Genomic DNA, 22,019 nt, shown 5'->3' with positions numbered 1-22,019 from the left:
TTTGGAAAAGTCAGTCGATTCCAGTTGCCCTTGACAAAGAGGTAAATCCCTTATTGAGCAAGGGTATCTTGATAGAGGAGTGCTGTTTTCCATTGGGACCCTCCATGGGAAGGTCTTCAATGTGACATCAGTCCTTACTAGAGAGCAGAAAATCTGCACAAGAACCTATCATAGAGAAACAGATCTAGAAAAACACAGCCTCCAGAGAGGCAGCTGATCACACAAATCCTTGTTTCCAGTTGCATCAGCCACCCATCCCCTATAGGGGGTGACTACATGTTAAATTTTCCTCTTCTACTATTTCAGGTGCCATAGTGCATAATCAACCTCATAGGATTTTTATGCATATATTAAAAAAAAAAAAGGAAAAAAAGGGGATCAGTGGAGGTTTTTTCCTTGATAAGCTGAACAATAAAAAACCTGTGCTATGTCCATTTGCTTTTCCAAAGTGATCTCTGGTCTTAAGGAACATGTAGGTTTCTCTAGCCTGAAGGACAAACAGGAAAAATTATGATTAATATGAATGATCCATTTCAGCTGCAATGGTGATGATACCAAGAACTTACAGAGAATTTCATTGCTTCAGCTGAGGATTTCTGTGCCAGAGCAAGCTGCATTCATTTTCAGAGTTCCTAGGAAGGGTGGTCTGTGGCCTGATGATCCATGCCATTACATCTCCATCCCAATGGGAGCCTCCAAGGTGCAGCATACCCAGCCAGCAGTTTCCACAGCAGGAGAGCACACAGCAGCCCATCCTCTCCCCTGCTCCTCTTCAGCAGAGGCTGGCTGGCTTTGATTCCCTAGTTGTCCTCCCCAAGCCTGGCCTGACAAGGGTTTTCAGATGCATTCAAATGACAGCTCTCAAGACTCCTGGTCCATGTTGTGTGTGATGAAGAAAGAGGTGGTGCACTCTGCTACTGCTGGTTAAGTGAGTGCTTGGTTCTGGATCAGCTGCAACGCTTTCCTAGAAATGGCCATGAGGAGTGACTATTGCACCCTTCTGCAGAATTGCTCTGCCTTCAAACTACTGTGTTTTTCTCCAACACAATTTCTTTTTGAGGTCTAGTATCTTCTGAGATCCAGTCTCTGGGCTGGGCTTCCTGTGACTAAGAACCTATCTTCCTCCTACACCCTTTTTCCACTACCTGAATCCAAGATCACTTTGTTGTTATACTAGGTCCCATCCTCCAGGTTTATAGAGTCCTCAATCAAGAACTGCCTGGAGACTTGAGATTAGCCTCTGGCAACTTTTGGTCAGCAAAACCTTCTTGCCAAACCTGAGTTTGGGCCTTGAGCTGCTCTAAGAGAGAAGGAGTGACCGCTGTCCATGTAAGAGGAGACTCTCACCATGCGGCCTCACACGAATGGCCATCATTGTGCAGCCCAGAGCAGACAGGAAACATGATGTGCTGAACTTCAGAGAATTCTATTTCTGTATGGAAAAGAGAAAGGGGTGTGAGAACATGTTTGCAGGTCCGTATCTATCTGTGAACCGGGCAACCATCAAGCTGTGGATTTGCATTTGTACATCTGCCTTGGCTTGGGATGTGAAGGCAGAGAACAGGGCTATCTGTCTGCAAAGGTGAGGGCATGGGAAGCTTTGGAAGAAGGTGAAAATATTTTTTTAATCTTTTTCTGGCCTGTTGAATGGACAAGCCATGCCAAACAGGCACTGCAGCTACTGCAGGGTGTTATTGCCTGGCTGGACTAGCTGCAAGGCTCAGGTCAGAGAAGTGTGGTTCTTCCTTCTGTGGAGTGAATGGGGTGTTTGGCTGGGTAGGGAGGCAGTGGGATGGGTGTTCTTGTGGTGTCACACCATCTGCAAGTGTCAGGGCGTGCCTCAAACTTGTTCACACTCAGCATTGACCTGGTTCTACTCCCACTGTGACCCAGCACGGATCCTCTAAAACTGGGGCAACCATGTCTGGTTTCATTCAGGTGTTGCTCAGGTCAGCAACTCCAGCTATTTTTCACAAAGTAGTCCATGGTATTTCTACTGTAGACAGACTCCTGCCCCCAGTTTCAAAGTGATCTGTAAACTTGTGTAGACCCTGAGAGCAATATGAGTGATCCATTTGGTTGCCTCAAAGAGGAAGATATGGGTCTTGCCAGTATCCCAAGAGGTCCTTTTTGCTCTCTTTTGCCTCCCAGCAATGGTTTGAAACTGGTCCCAGAATGTCTGAGCATTGCTTAATACCTGACCCCTCCAGACCTGTTTCTGCACTTACTGCTTTATCATAAGCAGGATGCGGTTTGCTTTTGGTTTTTTTATTCTTGGCCTTGCTAGCCTTTTCGATACTCTGAGGCCTTGTCTCAGTCTGACAAGGCAGGCAAGCAGCAGCTTCCTGTGCACAGGTGAGAGAGAGGAGACAGAGACCATGCGCGTATGAGAGAAACATCTTTGGAGCAGAACTGCCGGGCTGCAGGCACCGCTTCTCCCATGGACATGCACTGAGCCAGGATATCTGCCTTCATCACTCTCCCTTCTTCCCCTCACCCTTCCCCTCACTGTTTGACATCCAGCACCTGCTGCCATCCAGTCTCACAACCCCAGGGACTCCCTTCGTCTGGACTGCTCAGTGCCTGGAGCTGGAAGGTAAAGGGGGTAATGCCAGCTCTCTCCCACATGGGGGTGGCTGATCTGAAAGCATCTTAGAAGGAGTTTCAATCTGACAAACTGCACTTCACCGTTGGGAAGGGCTGAGAACATATTTATCTCTCTGTCTCTCCACAATCCTCTCAAATCATACCCCACATCTCACAACCATGCCGCCTGCTTTCTCTCTTTCTCTCCCCTGTCTGATAATGTGTTGTCATCATATTTTTCTTCCCCTGAACCTAATCTTTTATCACAATGGAAATTGGTATTAAGCTCATGCTGGCCCCTTATAAACCCTCTCTTCACACCCCTCTTGCAGTCCTGGCAAGGTCCAGTGAAGCTTCCATTTTGTTTTCCTCAGCTCTGCCTGACCTCCAGGGTTGGTGAGAGGTGAGGGCAGCTCCTTCTCCTCTCCTGTGGGCAAAGGCTGATCTCAAGGTCCAGGTGTCCAGGTGGATGGGGAGAGAGAGAGGTTTGCATTAGAAGACTGTAAGGCCAGTCTGTCTAATATGGAACACGACTGTACAAGCATGGTAAGACAAGGAGGCTCCCTGGATGCCTGGTCTGGATGAGGGCTGCTGCTGAGTTTCCTAATTACAAAGCCCAAATTTTCTGATTCAGCTAAAATAATTAACTTCCAAGGCAGAGAAAGGGTCTACTTGGAGGGGATGATGCACTGTTTGTACACTACTATGTAATATTTTTTTATATGGTAAAGCCTTCACTTTCTAGAACATGGTAAACACTTTCTTCTCCCTGATTCCCCCACCTGTCCCAAACATGCTATTCAAAACCTGCCTCCTAAGCCATGAGCTCTGCAACTAACTTCTGTCAGTTGCATCCAGGGACCCTCTTACTCAGCAAGCACCTAGTTATTTCAGCCCTAGGGTTTACCAAAAAAAGAAGCTCTTCAAAGCACAAGCTGTGCACAGCCGAGGCAGCACTCTCTACCTGAGTCAGCAGCAGCCTGAGACAGCGTGCACGGACTGCTGCGTGCTCACTCTCGCGTTTGCAGAGGACAAGATTCCTGCACACAGCCCCTGTGCTGCCCTGTGAACAGCCTCCCTGCTGAGCAGAGCACCCAAGGCGGGAGAACAGTGAGGTGCTGAGGGAAAGGTGCAGGCTCCGGAGTGGAAGGGATATGAGTTTCTGGACCTACAAGACTGGCACTGCATCCTAGGACAGTGGATGCCTCCTGTGAGATGACATCTTGACATCCTCCTAAGTTCCATTGCTGAGCTGTGTTGTGGGGGTGTCTTCTCTCTTTCAGTGTGTCACCAGTACTGATGAAGCCCTCATTGCTGCTTCTGTCTCACCTCTGCCTGTTCAGCCTCATGCCTCCCTTGTGGGCATCAGACTCAGCACAAGGTAAGAAGCGATTCCTTTCACCTGTGCCAGCTGGGTGAACAGGGAGGGCAGTCAGCCAGGGCAGTGTGTGCCCCACGTATGCTGCTGTGCAATGTTTGTGTTGTAATGTGCAGCCAGGGGAGGTTGCAATATTACAGGTCTCTGATGAGCACTCAGCCTACAAAGATATAGAGAAATGAGTGGCACTGTCTTTCTTACATGGACGTGCCAGCAGAGGATTCAGTCAGTAGTTTGGGATGGGGCAGCATTGTCTGGGGTGATGATTAATGCCAAGCATCATTGCTAATTGAGCCACATTGCTGTCTGTCTCTTCTCTGCTGGCAGGTGCCTCCAGCCTCACTTGTTGGTATGATTCTCGGGCAGCTCTCTTCTGTGACTGGGACCCGGGCAGGGACCTGGCTGAAGCACCGTGCCAGCTGGAGATTTTATCAAAGAAAGGCTTTTGTGACAGGTGGGTGACTGGAGAGACTGAGGGAAAACAATGCCACTTTAGAAAAATGTAGGCTTCCCCCTCTCAGGCCAGGTGTAGTGGAGAGAGCTGAGGTGTTTTGTCTTGAACTCTATATCTCTATGTGGGCTGAGATGCTGGGAGCCGCTGCTCAGTGTTTGCCATCTGACAGTCCTGAACTGTCTAGCACAACCCATCTTCTAGCTCCATGGCTCTATCTGAACTTCACTTTTCAAAAAATCCTTCTTCCTTGGCAGACACCCTGGGGACTGAAAGGCATTTTCAATGGAAAATGAGGATGTATAGAGATGGGGCTGGAGAAGGGTGGAATTGAAGTTATACAGAGGCCATTTGGCGATTGCCAGGATGAGCTGAGATGTTGCGTTTTGAGTAATAATGAGAGAAGAAAAATATTGTCCTTCTTTTTCTCCCCTGTCTTTTTCATCTCTTCCAGTTCATGCTGTTTTCCTCTTCTACATGCCTCCCAGCAGAGGGGAGGTGTTTGGCCAGTACTGCACTGGGGGCTGGCTGAGTCTCTGTCATCTCCAGACAGAGATATATGTCCTACAGATAGGACATCTGCAGCCAAGAGGCTTACCAGCCAAGCCCAGGTCTGCCCTGGGTGCCTGCCTTGAGGACAGGCTCAGTGTGATTCTGTCACTGGGTGGGTTATTTGTCACTGTCATAGAGGCACCTCTAGTTGGGTTAGATTGACAAATATCTTGGGGCTGATGCATGTCCCTAGAAAGCTAAAACACTGATGTTGCTCCATGGGTGTGAATCAGAGATTGTGCCTGGAATTGGGGCTGGATGTGGAACCCTCCCCACTGTCAGTGAGTCCCAGGCCTGATCTGACCTTAGAGCTGGAAGAGGAGCCTCAGTCAGACGCTGCCCCAGCTGCAGCCCCAGAGAGGTTCTCCACCCTGCCACACCCCATGCCAGAGCTCAGCTGGGGCTCCCTTGTCAGGGCAGAGGAGAGGTTTCGATGTAGTGATGCCACTTGAGGTGTACTGTCCTGGCTGACTGAGATGTGACATGGCTCAGAAGGTGCATGTCACTGAGTATCTGAGATCCTACAGCACTGTCAGTGTCTGGAGGGAGACCTGTAAAGCCTAGAGGGGCTGAAACAGGCATCTGTCTTCCAGGGCCGTGTTGCTGTAGGTGAGTTTGGGCTCTGTATGCCCTCTGATATCAACAGGAAGCAGAGACAATAGGAAGAGGATTTTGTGAAATCTTTGAAACTGGAAATCTGATGTTATCTTTGCCTTGAAATAACTGGGGTGCATTGACTTCTATGTGCCAGCACATAAAATTTGTCTGAGTGATACAGTGGGGAGAGAAAGTAGGATAAAATATTTCCTGTAACCTGTTCAGCAAATACAGTAGAATGTAAAATGCTTTGAAAGCCCTTTAGTATTACACAGTATTTGACTAACTACAAAGCTATAACTTTCCAGCTATAGCTTTCCATTGGAGTCACGTCCCTCATCTGAAAAACCCAAGAAGCACTGCAAGTTACCCAAGGCAGAGCATATGACAGGACTGAGGAGATGCATCAAAACCTTCAACCAAAATGTTAATGTGAGTAATTCATCTGCGATGTCCTGGCTAAGGACAAAGGAGAAAGGATTTACATATGCATTTTAGGTGTATAAACAGTGCAACATCCAGGGGTAGTATAAAAAGGCCAAACCTAATCCCTGAGTCCAGATCTGGGATGGGGCTTGGTGTGTGTTGTTGATATATGTGCCTCCCATGGGTTCCCCTGCAGGAGGGATTGGCTTCATTGTGAGCTGTGCTGACACGTGCAGAAGAGCTGCAGGACAGACAGATCATCAGCAGTGTCCCATGTCTCAGTCACCTGTGTTTGGCCCAAATCTCTTCCTCTGAGGAGGGATGGGCATCACCACCAGCTCTGAGGTCACCTCTTGAACTCTTTTTCCTAGAAATTATCAATACCACTTTCCAGATCATTAGCTGCTGTGAAATGTGGTTAGATGTGTCTAATGCAAGATGCAACAGCAACACATCACTGGAGCTAATGGTGATGCAAATCTTCCACCTATTATTCTTTATTTAAATCAGTCTTATTTTGGATCCATTATGTACTTCCTTCAGTCACATCCAGTGAGCTAATATTTTTATTGGTAAAGTCACAACCAGTTCTAATGACAGACAGGCTTTCATACATTTCCATATCATGTGCAAAGACAAATTGCAGGGTTGGTACATAGCTCCAAAATCTTTTCTTTCTAATCAAGCTAATTTCTCTGTTGCTTATTCAGTATTGTATGATGTATATGGCCCTTCAGCATCACTGCATTTCAAGTGTCAAGTTTAATACTAATGCGGTCTCCGTTTTACCAAGGAACATAAAATGTTCTGGTAAAAATAAAATTTCTCAATAAATATAATCCATAGAGAGTAACTTTTTCTCCTGCTTAGTCAGCATACACAGGAATACCAAGAAACTAGTGTATCACAATATTTTGTGCCCTTCTTGTCAATAAACAAACAAAAAAAATCCAACCACATGAAATGTAAATTTTTGGCTCCTCATTCACCACTGAGATTTATGCCTTTCTGCCGCAAATACCTTCCATATTTATTGTCAAGTATGCCTAATCATCTTATGTGTAGGCAATGCTTAGAAATTTGAATGCTTATTCACAAGGTTTCACTGTCACTAATGGTTAATTTTCCCTGCAGAATCAGTGCTTCACCATTGCAGACAGTCTTAACTTGTCTGTCCATTGCCACACTGGAGAGAACAAAACCAAAATACCTGAACAAATAAAAAACTTCAAACCATTTGCAAATAGTGAGTACTTATCTGTCTTCTGGTCTCTGAAGCTTCCCCATGAGAGGATAGCTAATTTTCCTTCCTCATCCACTCCTATGCAACACCCACAGCTGATTTTAGGCCTTTGTCTGTTTGTCCCCTGCTACAATGAGCACAATGTTGATTCCTGCCACTGGCTCCTCTGTCATGCAGTGCCATGCCAGCCACACCCTGTCCTGTCCCATATCTGGCTTCAAACAGGTCATGATAGTTCAGCTGCCCTCACGAAAAGTGTGTGCTGCAGGAAGGACGGAAAGTCTTGCTGCTCTTCCTCTGCCCCCCTCTAGTTATGTGCTCCCACCCTTCTTTAAGACAGCTTTGGCATGTTTCAGTCTTTGCTGAAAGGATTCAGGTGACTAAGCCAGAGGAAAAACATCTGCTAGGGACATTGTTTGCTGGCTGTGTGAGTTTACCCATCTCAAGGAGATGTCCTGCTGCTGAGGGGCTTGGTGTGCAGTCCTGTTACGGACAGAGTATGGGGACATCAGCCCTGGCTCTTCTCTCTTTCCAGTAAAGCTGAGGCCTCCAGGAGACCTTCAGCTGGTTAACATAACTGAAAACACCTCCAACCTAACATGGAGCCTGAATATTTCCTCTCACTATTTGGATGGGAAGCGGGAGTACCAAGTGCGGTTCCGACACGTGAGTCAGTCCTGGGAGGTGAGTACAGAGGGGGAAGTTGGGATGTGTTTCCATGTGAGTCCTGGAGAATCCTGGTCTTGTTTATGTCCCCCAAGACCTGCTCCTGGGCCTCCTCTCAGGATGTAAGCAGTTTTGGTGAAGCTGGAGGGAGGATGACAGCCCCTGCCCTTTTATCTGTGTCACCTGCTGCCAGTGTTTGGTGATGAAAAGGAGGCAGATGGGGATCCTATTTTACTTAGTGCTGTCACAAAAAAATTTAGACAGTTTCAGGACAGACCTGAAAGGTATGGGAAAAGCAAAGCAAAGAAGAATTTTCCTTCAGGGTGAACAAGCCGTGCACGAGGTATAAGGACTTGAGACAAGTGTTCTCTGAGGGTTTTGGAGAAGATGGGTATGTGAGGCTGTAAACCAGGGTGTTAATGATGTTCTAAATTTGCCCTACTCCCAGGAGGCTGCAAACTTGCCCATTGAGCAGGACCAGATGTGGGCAAATTTTGAGAGACTCTCACCCAACTCTAAGTATGAAGCAGCTGTCCGTGCAAGGCCAAGTGCCAGGAGTGACTACAAAGGCGTGTGGAGTGACTGGAGCAAGCCGGTCCTGTGGAGGACACATGCTGACCATAAGGGTAAGTCAGGGAGTCTGACCTGGAGGGGAAAATAGGGACTCAGGGCAAACAACGTAGAATGGTCAAAACAGGGTGAGAAGCTGAAGGAAGATGTGTAGGAAGAGCTGTGTTGACCAAAGAATAATAGAAAGGTTGAAAACTGTCCCTCCTGATCAGTTAGGTGAGATCATCTCAGCATCATCTCAGCTTAAGGGCAAAGACCCCCTGACCCCAGAAAATCCTCTCTGACTTCCAGAAGCCAGGCAAAATGCACAAGGTATAAATCAGGGACTGCTTCCCCAGAGCAGTAAGGCCAGATGTCTAACCAGCAGATGCAGTGGCCAAGATTGGCATTTTCCCAGATGCTAATGTTACCTGGGAACATTCTCCCAGCTTCCTAAAATGGCCCAGTTTAGTGGAGGTATTGATCAGTGAAATGCAGTGAAACAGCTCTCAGCTCCTGAGCTGAGGAGCACCAAGCTTGGGAAGCAAAGTCTCATGGAAACTGGGAGAGACTACTGACTTACAAGCATGATAAGACTCTTTCAAAAAAGGTCTGCTGAGATCTGCATCAGTCACTGTGTGAACTTCCAGCCTTGGAAGAAAGAGCCCTCCAGTGAGTCGGTGGCTGTGGCCTCTATTTCCAAAAAATAAGCAGGTAGAGGTTATTCCTTCTCACGTTGCCCCCATCCTGCCTCTGCTCAACCTCTCCCTGTTGTTCCTGGTCTTGGTACAAACAGAGGAGCTATGTTTAGAAAGGGCACTGTGTTGCTGTGGCGATCAAATTTTGACATTGTGTGATGTCAGTGAATAGGATACAGCCGCAACCAGTTGTCATAGCAACCAAGACCCAAAGATAACCAGGGTACCAGAGGCAGAGGAGACAAAGTGATCTGAGTAGCATCTCAAGGACAGGGAAAGAAAGAATGTGCTAAAAATGTCCCCTCCGTCTTTTATTTTTCTCTGTTCTCTCCTAACTGCTCCGGAGATTCTCTGCATGACCAGGCCGAGGGACACGAGGGGTGGGAGGAGATGAGGGGCAGGCAGAGGAAACAGGCACAGAATAGCAAGACCAAGCAAAGGTGCACTGGGGAGATATGTGTGAAAGAGACAGATTAAGGAATGTTTGAGATGATGCCAAACAAGCCTGAGGAGTGCTGGCAGCCCTGGCAACGTGGGAGCCCAGTCTCTTTGTTCTAACTCTACAATCCAAGTACTAAAATACAATGTAAAGTTGTAACTTTCCTAGCCTCCTAACGCTTCCCTACACTTCCCCAAAGAAAGAAGCCAGTCCCTTGATCCCTAACCTTCTCTATCCTTATCTTCTTGCCTTCTCAGAGGCCTGTGAACCCCATGACTCCCTCTTCCCACTGACCATTAATGCTGTTTCAAGCCTCCAACCCCACTTTAGCTGGTGTTAGGAGTCCCTGCTTTCCTTAGCAATGAAACAGGTTGGTGGACACCTCAATTAGCAGACTGTGCCACCTCATCTGTGGCCACCCCTAGCTGTGGTGCTGTTATGACCAGGGAGTTCAAGCTTTGTTTGTTCAGCACAAATTATCTGTTAAGCAATGCTTAGACTCTGAAACCCATATCAGCTCAAAGGCATCCTACACAACACAGCAGAACTCACATATACTGACCTGTATATTAAAATTCTAGATAATATTATAATATTATATAAAATTTTAACAAAGGCCCACTTTGATCACCTTGAACAGCCATGAAAGGGCTGCAGCTTCTACCTACAGAATCCTGGTTAGATTTTAACAGCCGTTTCCTCATTCTTTCTCATCTTGCAGGAACATCCCAGCCAGTCCTGCCAGTTCTGATAGTGAGCACTTTCATCTTTGTGATCATTGGGACCGCCTTCCTCATTAACTTACGCACCCTGAAATGGTAATTGAGAATTAAGTTTATGTCTCTGTTCCTCTCCCATATCTTGTGGGTATTCTCAAAACTCAGATTGTTTTTCACCTGGTGTTGCTCAGGATAGAGATGGCTTTAAGCAAACTAATTTATGGTTTATAGCCCAAACTCCTGAGACTGATATTTGCCTGTGGAAAAATAACACCACCCAAGATGATGTGGTTTCACCAGCACTGTCGTATTGTGCCATTCTCCTGTGACCCGGTACCATGCCCTGGCTAAATTTAAAACAGCTGCCTCAGCACATCTGTTACCCAGGGGTTAGAGTGGTGTTTCCTGGCAGGGGTGCATCAAAATTGCCTCTTCAAAAGCAGGTCACTGGGTTGGGAACTCTCCCTGTAGCGAGGATCAAGCAAGCCTGGTTCCCACTTCCTTCTCATTTAAACATTCCAGCAAGAGCTTAGGCAGGATGAGATGACATTGGGCCTGCAGGCAAAACTGCTGAGTGAGGAGCACAATTCTTGTTCTTCCTGGTCTGTGCAGTCCTCACACACTGATAAAACCCACATGATGCTTCAAGACCTCTTTGCCAGTGTTTCTACCCAGACACTGCTTTTATTAAGGACTGAAAGTGTCTCACAAGGTTACTCAACACAATAATAGGAACAGTGACCTCTCAGCTTGGCAGAAGGTTAGAAACAGTCACAGGTTTTCTCATCTCAGGTCAGGGGTAAAGAAGCTGATATTCATGCTGATATTCATGGCAGGGAGCAGGATATTCATTCTCAGGGATGAGGCTGCAGAGGCTGGATGGTTTCTTTGTAAGGAAAGACAGAGAACCATGCTGAGGGACGATTGATACTGAGAAAGTCACCGGTCACTATTTTACCCTGAGTCACTACACAAAGTTGAGGAAGTGCTAGATGCACAGCACAGAGGGAATTAAAAAGGCCTCCTTTCTCCACAAAGTATAATCAACCTAGGGGAATTGAGTGCAGAATAATGCTGAGGTAAGATGCAAGGAAGGATTAGACATGCATGAATAAAAATAGCATCTGCAGTGATGTAAGGTAGTTTATATGCAAGAGCTAGCAAGCTCTGATACTTCAGAGAGTACACTGATTGCCTCCAGAGGTCAGGAGGGTTTTTCCTTACAACATCCTACAGCAAAGCTTCAGCAAAGGGATGACAAGATGATCCAACCACTCTGAGAAGCTGAGGAGCAGCTTAGATCACTTCAGGCTGCCTCAGGATGACAACACACTGGTTCCAAGGAAGGAGAGGCCTCTGGACAATGCAAGGCATACTCACTCAGATGGCTTGCACAGCCAGTGTGCCCCAGCTATGCCATGCAGCATGCATCTGGGAGGAAAGAGAGCTGTGGCAGAACTTTCCCAGTGATGGCCCTGCTCAGGCCACATGGTCCTGAGCCATTGTGGTGATAGCACAACAGAGAAAAATCAGCACACAGCAGCGGGAACTTGGAAACAAGGGAGGCCTGCTCAGCTTGTCATCAGGACAGGGGCTGAAGGGGGCAGGTGGAGAGGCTAAGGTGACCAGGCAAGGCAGGGAAGAAACCAGAAAAACCAGGGGGTGTCTTTCCCCAGGGAAAAGGCTGGGGGAAATGTATTTTCCAGTGCCAGGCTTATCTGTCTCACCTCTATACATCTCGTGGCTCAGTAATGCCTCTCAGACCACTCAAGAGGAAGGACAGACCCCAGGCTTGACTTTACCTCTTCCCCCATGCCAGGGCAGTACCTGTGAATTGCAGGGCATTCTTTCACCCCCACCACAGTGACAGTGATCAGGACCAGGCTCTGCTTCATTTGTCCTTCTAATTGTTTCTCTTCAAGGTTTAAGAAGATCCTGAGGATTCACATCCCAGACCCTGAGAAGTTTTTTCCCCCACTTGTTTCGGTTCACGGAGGTGACATTCAGGTATGGGGCTGGGGATGGGACCAGAGTGGGGAGAAATGAGGGAAAGGAGCACCCAGCTGCACATGCCCAGGACAGATAGACTACCCATGCACACACAATATATGCACCAGTAGCACCAGCTGCTGGGTTCTCTGCTAAAGTTCTGTTTTCTGACCTTCTAAAACGTGACATGCAGCCAAGGAATCTCTAATTACAGAACAAAGAAATGGCAAACCACATAAAGCACAGCATCCTGCTCCCATAATCAGCAGCCTGAGAGACAGCAAGGGACCTGCAGGAGGGGGCTTGGCCTCTCAAGATCCCCCTCCCTCCCATTTCAGTGCCCCCCTGCTTGCCCTAGGCTGCCCAGCTCTTCCCCAGATTTCCTGCTGTGAGCTTCTCCTCTGCTCCTGTTGTGAATTGCCATCACACTGGATAGCACTTAGCTATTCCTTGCATTCTTGTCAGCTTCCCTTCTTTTCCCACTCCAGTATTCCCCTCCCCTAGGCTCTCTGTGAGTATGGGCAGCTGCAAGGAGACAATTACCACTCTGTGCAGCATTAAAGGGAGCGTCAGATGCAAGACGTGGGAGGTGATCCCAAGGGGCATCTTGCTTTAAGAAGGATGGAAACAAACTGCAGAGGGTTCAGAAAGAGCAAAGCTTTGGAAAAGCCAAGGTATAAAAATACTTAGAAAGCTTAAACTACAGGGAAAGAGTACAGAGTAGGGGGATGGGGTTGTGCACTCAAGATACTTTATCAGTGCAGAAAGAACTTGAAAAATTTGCTTTACAAGCCATAAAGGCAATGGATTTGGGTGTTATTGAAACCAGTTTATTTTTAAGGATAATGATGCACTGGAGGATGTTGCTCATGATGACTGTGAAAATTAGGCAGAAGGGGTCTGGAAGAGCACTTTAGACAAGAAATCTGCATATGGCCATGTGGATATATCAGAAGCTGTTCAGCACCTAGGAATAGATTACATGAGATACACCTCAATACGGTTTTCCATGCTTCACTTCATCTTATGGTCTTGTAAGGAGTTTTCCTACCTTTTTTATTCCCTTTGACTCATTTTAATTCTCCATCTTAAATTCGCTGCTTCAGAAATCTCAAAACATAGGCTGACAAGATCCACTCCTAATTTTAATGTGACAGAATGACATACACTCTCTGAAAATCCTGCAAATGAGACATCATGAATGGGAATTTCCCTCCCCACCATCTCTGGTAACCCTTGCTTGGACAGAAAAGAGGTCACTTGATTGCTGTGGCCAGTCAGTAGATGAAACCTTTGGTTCCTCTCTGAGTGCTATACTTTGATAGTCACTGTCTCTCCCTCTCTTGTGTTTCTTCCCCACCAGAAATGGCTCTCCTCCCCATTCTCCACATCTTCCTACTGCGTGAACAGCACAATCCCAGAGATCTCCATGCTCGAGGTGATGCAGAAGAATGACCAGGAATCCCGGTTTCTACTTTCCAAGGGAGCCCTGACTCCTGATCCTCCCAGAGAAACCAGTGTGCACTCTGGATCCAGCTGCTTCACCAACCAAGGCTACTTCTTCTTCCACGTTTCCAACTCCTTTGAGGTCGAGCCCTGTCAGGTCTACTTCACCTATGAGCCTTTCAGCCAGGAGGGCAGTGGCAGCAAGGATGGCGACTGCTACCAGGCTCTCCCCTCCCCAGACCTCTGCACACTGGCAGAGGACATGAATGTGCTGCCCAACAACTTCTTTCACTGTATCGAGGCAAGCCAGGGCTCCCAAAAGAGCAACTTCATGGAAGAGACAGCAGGTGAAGCCCAGCAGGCTATGGCTGTTCCTGGGGCTCTCCAGTCGAGGGAAGGCACCTCACCAACACCACTTGTGGAGCAGGATGAGAAGGTGATGGATAAAGCAGCTTCACAGCCAGCTGGGGCCGTGTGCCAGCTGGACACTGACTTTCCTGACCCACTGGACCTGCAGGACAGCGACACTGTCAGTGTAACCGAGGGGAGTGGGAAGGGGGGCCCTCCAGCTGACCCCTGCCCACCAGCAGCAAATACTGCCTCTTCCCCCTCCCAGCCTCCACAGCCTCCACCTCTAATGCAAAGACAGGACGAGGAGCCATGCAAAACAGCCTTCTCCAGCCAGGTCCCAAACGCCGGCGCCTACCTTTCTCTGAGGGACCTCCAAAGCCAGTACAGCCATTGCTCTGTCTAGGATCTGCCTGGAGGAGACCCACAGGTGGGAAAGGCCACCTCTGCAGGGAAGGCTAGATGGACAATTTCTCTCCTCAGGACATGAATGTAACTTCAGCATCAATCCCATCGGGACTGCTCGCTAATGAGGCTGGAGAAACCCAGCCAACAAGGGCTTACCTTCACAAGCAAATCTGTTCTTCTGTTACTACTGCCTCCAATGGCATAGAAACTCCTCACATTTCTCAAGTGACATTCAAAACCTCACTAATTCATTTTTCCCTTCCCAGCTCCTGGTAGGAGACTGTGCCAGCACTTCCATGCTCTGCATTTTTGTGTAAAATAGCACTCAGCTTTGAGGCTGAGCTGGCATATGACCAGTTTGCCTCATACTGGCCTGAAAACCTCTGATGGGACAGAGAAATGCCTGAAGATGTGGATGTTAGATTTTATACAGGGGCCAATAGCACTGCCCAACAGTGCTGGGCTTGATGATGAAATGGATGAAGACATCTCCTCCTGACTGACCAAGGGTGTGATTTTTTTTTCTATGATGTCCTTACTTTAAGTTTTAATCAGAGATTACATCCCAAGCTATTTGGTCCAGCTTTACACTTTAGACCTTAGAGTCTCTAAGGCAGGCTCAGAGCCACAACAGCATCAGCTGTCTAAGCAGTGCAGTGTAAAAAAGAAATCCCCATTATTGAGTTAAAAATACTGGGGAAATCCCCTCCCTCTCTTTCCTCCACCTCTGATGGTGGCAGTAAAAAGAACTCACACAGTTTCCCATTCTTGCTACAATATTTTTCATGAAATCGAAAGCCTTTCTGCCCTGCTGGCAAACTAGAGTTATTTGACTATGATAAGCTGATTGCAGAATAGTTCATCCCACATCCTGTATAAGTGGAAAACATCACAGCAGTGCTGCCCATTCCTTCCACTGCTGAAGGGAAACCATTGCCTAATTAGCAGCAAAGATGTGGTGAATGAGCCCAGAAAACTAACCCACGAATCAGCACCTTTACTGAAAAGAAAACCTCAATCCATTTGCAAAGAATGGGGATAGCACAGACTTCGGTTTTCTTCTTCCTCTACATGCCCTGATCTGGCTTAGAAAAAGCCACAGAAGAAAAGTATTAAGGCAATGGAAGATCCCTGCATTCACCATTTGTACCATCTGTCCATTTTCTTGCCATATTTTTGGACTTTTCAGCAGTGGGAAAATACCAGCCGTGTACTAAGAGTTCTACTTATCTCTTAAAAACTCTTCTAAGAGAATTTATACCAAAAAATTCAAGGATATTGAACTTGTTAATGCTTCTGTCACAGCTGTGAGTGTCAGCTAGAGGTAATTCTTTCCTATCTCTGTCTGGCCAAGCATTGAGATTCCTGCTCCTACACTGTTACCTGGCATTGCAGTATGCATCCTGAATGTCATTATGAGTCCCAAGTGCAGGGTCACCCACTGGCTTGGATTTCACGTGAAAAGGGCTATTCAGAGGGGTTGAGCCTACTTGTTATTGGGAGGGCTTTGGGAACTATTCCTCTCCTCTCATCAGTTCCTTCACCATCTGTCTCAAGACATGGACTGCTCCGTTGTGTCCAGGAGAAAACAGGAGACACAGCTTCCCCGATAGGGAAGTACAAGGCTTTGCCAGCTGTTTCCTGTACTTTGAGAATCTTCCCAGATGGACTTTGAAAATCCTCCCAGAGACACTGACTCCCTTGCCTCTGATGGGCAGTTTGCTATCCTACATGGGCCAAGGATCCAAGCTGCACTGTCCCCATGTAGACTTTCCTAAGCTTTTCTATTTTCCTCCGTAGAATCATTAAGGTTGGAAAAAACCTTCAAGATTATCTAGTCCAAATTTTGACTGAATACTGCCATGCCCACTAAACTTTATTGCAAAGTACCACATCTACTTGTTTTCCAAACACTTCCAAAGATGGTGAATCCACCACTTTCCTGGAGAGCCTATTACAGTGTTTAACCACTCTTTCAGTGAAGAAATTTTTCCTGATATCCAGCTTGAACTTCCCCTGGTGCAATTTGAAGTATTTTTCTCTTGATCTATCATTTGTTATCTGGAAGAAGAGACTGACCTCTACCTTGCCACAACTTCCTCTCAGAAAGTTGTAGAGAGCAATAAGGTTACCCTTGAGCCTTCTTTTCTCCAGGCTAAACAGCCCCAACATTCCCTCAGCTTGTGGTCCAGACCCTTCACCATCTCTATTGCCCTTCTCTGGACATGCTTCAGCACCTCAATGTCCTTCCTGTATTGAGCATCCCAAAACTGAATACAAGATTTGAGGTGTGGCCTCTGTACAGGGGGATGATCCCTTTCCTGGCCCTGCTGGCCCCACTACTCCTGGTACAAGCCAGGATGTCATCAGCCTTCTTGGCCCCCTGGGCACACCTGGCTTGTGTTGAACCAGCACCCCCAGGTCCTTTCCCACTGGGCAGATTTTCAGCCACTCTTCCCCCAGTCTGCAGCAGTGTGTGGTGCTGTTGTGACCCTGTTGCTAACAGGACTGGCACCTTGTTAAACCTCATACCATTGGCTTTGGCTCATCACTCCAGCCCATCCAGAGCCCTCTGCACAGCCTTCCTGCCCTGCATCAGATCAACACTTCTGCCCAGCTTGGTGTCATCTGCAAACTGACTAAAGGGGAGCCCTTGGTCCTCTCATCTAGATTTTCAACAGATGTTAAACACATCTGGCCCCTATACTGGAACACCACTGGTGACTGGCTGCCAACTGGATTTAACTCCAATCACAACTCTTTGGATTGGGCCATCCAGCCAGTGTTTTACCCAGCAAATAGCACACACATCCATGCCATGGGCTGCCAGTTTCTCCAGGACAATGCTGTGGTAAGATAGTGTAAAAGGTTTTACTAAAGATTAGATAGACACCATCCACAGCCTTTCCTTCTTCTACTAGGTGAAGTTCACTCTGTCATAGAAGGAGAACAGGCTGGCCAAGCAGAACAAACCTTTCCTAAACCCATGCTGGCTGGGCTTGATCCCTTTGTTGTTCTGCACCTGCCATGTGATGGCACTCAAGGCGACCTGTGCCGTGATCTTCTGTAGCACTGAGGTCAGGTTGATGAGCCTGTAGTTCCTCAGATCTCCTTCTAGCCCTTTTTGTAGATGGGTTTCACACTGGCTAACCTCCAGTCCCCTGGGACCTCTCTGGCTACCCAGGACTGCTGATAGATGATGGAAAGTGGCTTGGTGAGCTCTTCTGCCAGTTTTCTCAGTGCCCTTGGGTGGGCTCCATCCAGCCCAAAAAATTTGGGAGTGTCTGAGTGGCACAGCTTGCCACTAACTACTTCCTCCTGGATTATAGGGGGTTTATTCTGCTTCCTGTCTTTGTCTTCTAGCTCAGGGAGGTGGGTACCCTGGGGACATCTGGTCTTTCTGTTAGAGACTGAGGTAAAGAAGGCATTAAGTAGCTCAATCTCATCCTTAATGACAATATTCACCTGCCAAGTCAAATAAAGGATGGAGCTTCTCCTTGACCCTCATTTTGTTATTAATGTGTTTGTTATTTTTGATAACAGTAGCTAGATTGAGTTCTAGCTGGACTTTCTCCTTTCTAATTTTCTCTCTGCAGGACCAAACTATATATCTGTACTCTTACTGAGTACATCTTGCTGCTAAGATGAGTACAAAAAAACAGATTAGCTTTTTTGTAAATAAACAAAATATTAAGTAATCTACAGTGTTTTTCTGTCCTTTGGGTGAGGGGAAATGATTAAGAACTTTTCTCAACAGGGAACTAGGTAAAGTTTTGCTCGGACTAATACACCTTTAGCTCTCCTTCCTACTCCTTGCCCCAAGGGATTCAGACACCTAAAAAAGAGAGCAGAGTTAGAGGTGATCCTGAGGACTGTCCTGCTGGCTCAGTATTTTCAACACACACACGCACACACACAGCCCCCTCGCTTTTTGTGAAAATGTTGACAGCTTTGGAGCTGGCAAGCTGCTAGCGCAGCTTTCGCAGCCATGCTGGGTGTGATGTGTGACACACCGCGGCAGGAAGCGCTCAGCGTCAGATCTGGCGATAACCGGACCTTTCTTCCAGGAAGACGAGATCATGTGGTCCTGTGTGTGAGTAACGCGGGCTGAGAGTGCCAGAGTCATTACACCCTCAGTGATTTGGGGACCTTTTGGGCTCCCAAGAGCCCTTTGGAAATGTCACACGGGGAGCAGTCACACGCCGTGTTCTCCCCTGCGAGCCCATGCGAGCGCGGCGTGTGGTTCGCAAAGCCACAGAAACACGCCACAGCCGTGTCTGCCAGTACCAGAGGCAAACCAAAGCTGAGCAACAGCACTGGGTGGAAAATATTGGTGTGGAAAATATCAAGCTAACAGCCACAGGCACGAGTCCTCTCTTTATCTTAAGCCCAGAGACAGCAAAGATAGGTGTCACATCCCTCATCTCCTTTCCAAGATACCTTGTTCATAAATAGATACCACTCTCAGCCTCCTCCCACATATCCTTTTTTTTTTTTTTTCTGTGAAAAAACAGAAAGCAAGGGGTACTTGCAGTAAAAAAATTCCTCTGAAGTCAGATCTGATCAAGGGTTTGGGTCCTTGGTTGATTCAAAAGCCTGTGGTGATAGATGTGGTACGCTTACTTAGATAGATCAGATTCAGATTCTACATTTTTTGTTCTGCTGAAAACACCAGAAAATTTAGATTCTTCTTTCCAGGAAAATTTAACTCAAAAAATTAAGGTTTTTTGGCATTGAGGAATATCCTCAGATGGGTTCTGACCCACTGTGGCAAGCCCCTCATAGTGTAAACTCAGAAAAGCTATATATAAATACATTTGTGCCTAAAGATGCTGCTTGTCCCTTATTATCTGTGGAAATTCTGGTTCAAAGTAACTTTTAAAAGTGAAATAAGGTTTAAATCTCTTGATTCTGAAAGCATTCCCAGTCAAACACTACAGCTTTCTACCTACATTGAATATTTATCGACTAGAATCCACCGTGAGGCAACTACAGCAATGGCTTTTGGTCTTCATGCAGTCCCAGACTAAACCTGGTCCAGTGACAGAGCTGAAAAATATCTATCCCTGCACAGCTGCCAAAATGAGCCCAAGCAAGCCCTGGCCCAAATATGCTCAACCCCAGGTCGATGTCACTGGCTTAAGCTCAGCCCTGGGTCAGGAGCCACCCATTTATTGATAGAGTAACTCTGTTTTCTCTGCTCTAGCTGCAGAGTCTCTGCTTTCTGTGACAAACAAAGGGGCACATACAGACCTGCAGGACTGTAAGCAGAAGGTCATGTAGGAAAAGTAGCTGAGGAGGACCTGGGGCTGGAAGAAAAGCCAATGCAGGGAGATATGGGAGGTTGTGCAGCTGAGTGTGGGGAGCCCAGTGTCAGGAGACTGGGCAGCGAGAAGTGCAAGAAGACAAGAGGGAGTCTCTGAGGCCGGCACTGAGAGGCACCGGGCTTTGCTTCCATCTGATGAACACTGTGGTAACCAGACCTGCTCTCTGCTGCTGTCTTCCCTCCTTCCAGCCATCTACCCCTGCCAGCCAGCATCTGCTCCATCCCTGTGCTGGGGAGCACACACCGATGGGACCAGAGAGGGTGGCTAAGAAATGCAGCAGTTGCTCAGCAACTCCCCGTCCCCTGAGGAGGACAACGTAAGCCATCTGCACCAATCTCCTGAGCTGCTCCTCTCTGCACAGCTAGAGGTGCTCCTACCTTGACTTTTTCTGGATTACCCCTGCTCAGCCTGCAGATCTTCTCCCGCTTTAAGCCTCCAAACCCTCCATTTCAGAAAAGAAAAAAGCCGCTGTGCAGGGTGCGCTGACCCACCGCAGCAGCATGGTGCAGGACAAAGGCCGAGCTGAAGGGACGTGCCACCAGGTTATTGATCACTGAGGAGACCTTGAGCTGGGTAAATAGATGTCCTGCTTCCTCCCCCACTCCCTGCAGGTGTGAGCTGGGGTGTGGGCCAGGTCTCACAGGCAGCAGCAGGCTTTAGAGGTAGGTCTGTAGCTCTGGGGGAAACCTCGGTGCCTGCCATCAAATCTACTAACAAAGAGGCTCTTCTGCTGCTTCCTGCCCTCCCTCCCCTGCCCCTCCATCTGTGTCGTGTGCTTATGCCTGCTGTTTCTGAAGGGATGCTGTGGTAGTGGAGAGGTGCCCTTGCTCTCCTGGACTACCCAGTTTGGCTTCTTGGGGAGTAGAGCCTTACCAGGGGTTGCACAGGAAGGTGCCCCACAAGGAGCAAGGGAGGGCAGTCTGCGCTGGGCCTCTTTGTACCACCTGCTCCTCTGGAAGGGTGTGTTAGAGCAAATGGATGTGTGACTGCCTGTCTGAGTGTGGATGTTCACCAGGCTGGGTTTGATGTTCTGGAGTGAGTTACCTGGTGCTTACATTCTGCAAATGTGTTTCCATGTTGCAAGGCAGCCTGAAGGGCTTGGGGCTCCATAACTGGGGGGACGAGGCTGAAAAGCCCACTCATCCTTATCAGGTGATGCTCAGTGGCATCCACATAGGCTAAAACCTGCATGAGGGCAGCCAACTCTTCCCCCAGCTGCAGCAAGTCCCTCCCATGCACTTCTCTCCCCATGTTCACATGCACCATTGGGAACAAAGACGACTCACAGACAGGACACAAGCATTCCACGAGACCTCTGTGTCCTCCCATGCAGATGCATCCACATCCCTTTCCTCTCCAACCACAGAAACACAGAAAACCTTTGAGGGCAGGCATGTACTGTGTGGTGGCAAAGGAAAGTGGGTGACAAAACCAATATTAATGTGGCTCTTTTGGGCAATGGTATTTCTCACCCTCAGAACGTGGGGCTGACAGAAGAGAAGCAGCCAGGAAGAAGTAAAAGAAGCAATTTGGGGGAGATGAGGGGCAAAGGAAGACAGAAGGTGTCCCCTGGCACAAGCAGGGGGTGGTGAAGGGCTGAACATTATTCAGGTGCTCTCTTCTCATTAGCTCAGCTATTGAGCCAGTGCCAGCATTGGCTTTGCCTGGGAACACACGGCCTGGTGGGAATGGCAACATTTGCTTACTTTTAGGGATCAAGATAAAAATGGAACAGCAGGCAAAGTGTAACTTCAGGTTCCCAGGCAGTGGCTGCTTTGTGCAGCTTTTGCTCACATTTCAGGTCACCAATTTTCTTCCACGTTGATTTCTAGATCAAAAAAATACCAGTTTTAAAACAACTCCCAGCTTGGGAGGACCACACTTTTGTATTCAGAGAAACTCATTATTGTACTAATTTGCACTTTTGACAGAAGAAAAACCCAGGGAATGCCTTTGAATACCAATGGATTACCAGGAGATGTAGACAAGACAGTGTCCTGGGAGCCTGTCTCCCACTGATTTAGCAGTTTTACTCACATTTGCTCTGAGCAAAGTCTTTGATATTTGCACAGTGATCTCTTGGGGCCGTACATCTTGGGAGAGGAGGACAGATTTGGCATAACACCTTCAGAGAGGGTGTGAGGGGAAACAGAAAAACCAGCCTGACCCTGGCATGCTGTGTCACCAGACGCGCCTG

The 22,019-nt window shown here is 47.7% G+C and overlaps 1 protein-coding gene across 1 annotated transcript; it reads left to right on the top strand.

Moving 5' to 3' along the window:
* The first annotated feature begins 3,861 nt into the window (after positions 1-3,861).
* Positions 3,862-14,493, top strand: IL2RB (interleukin 2 receptor subunit beta). Its single transcript, XM_058805832.1, has 9 exons — positions 3,862-3,967; positions 4,292-4,418; positions 5,873-5,996; positions 7,125-7,236; positions 7,769-7,917; positions 8,348-8,525; positions 10,307-10,403; positions 12,227-12,311; positions 13,657-14,493. Exons 1-9 carry the CDS (start codon positions 3,886-3,888, stop codon positions 14,491-14,493), a joined length of 1,791 nt encoding a protein of 596 aa, XP_058661815.1. The 5' UTR covers positions 3,862-3,885.
* Positions 14,494-22,019: the final 7,526 nt, after the last annotated feature.

This window comes from Ammospiza caudacuta, chromosome 5 (genome assembly GCF_027887145.1).
Source record: "Ammospiza caudacuta isolate bAmmCau1 chromosome 5, bAmmCau1.pri, whole genome shotgun sequence".
In the NCBI taxonomy this organism is placed as follows: domain Eukaryota; kingdom Metazoa; phylum Chordata; class Aves; order Passeriformes; family Passerellidae; genus Ammospiza; species Ammospiza caudacuta.
This window is presented reverse-complemented; position numbering and strand designations above follow the sequence as displayed.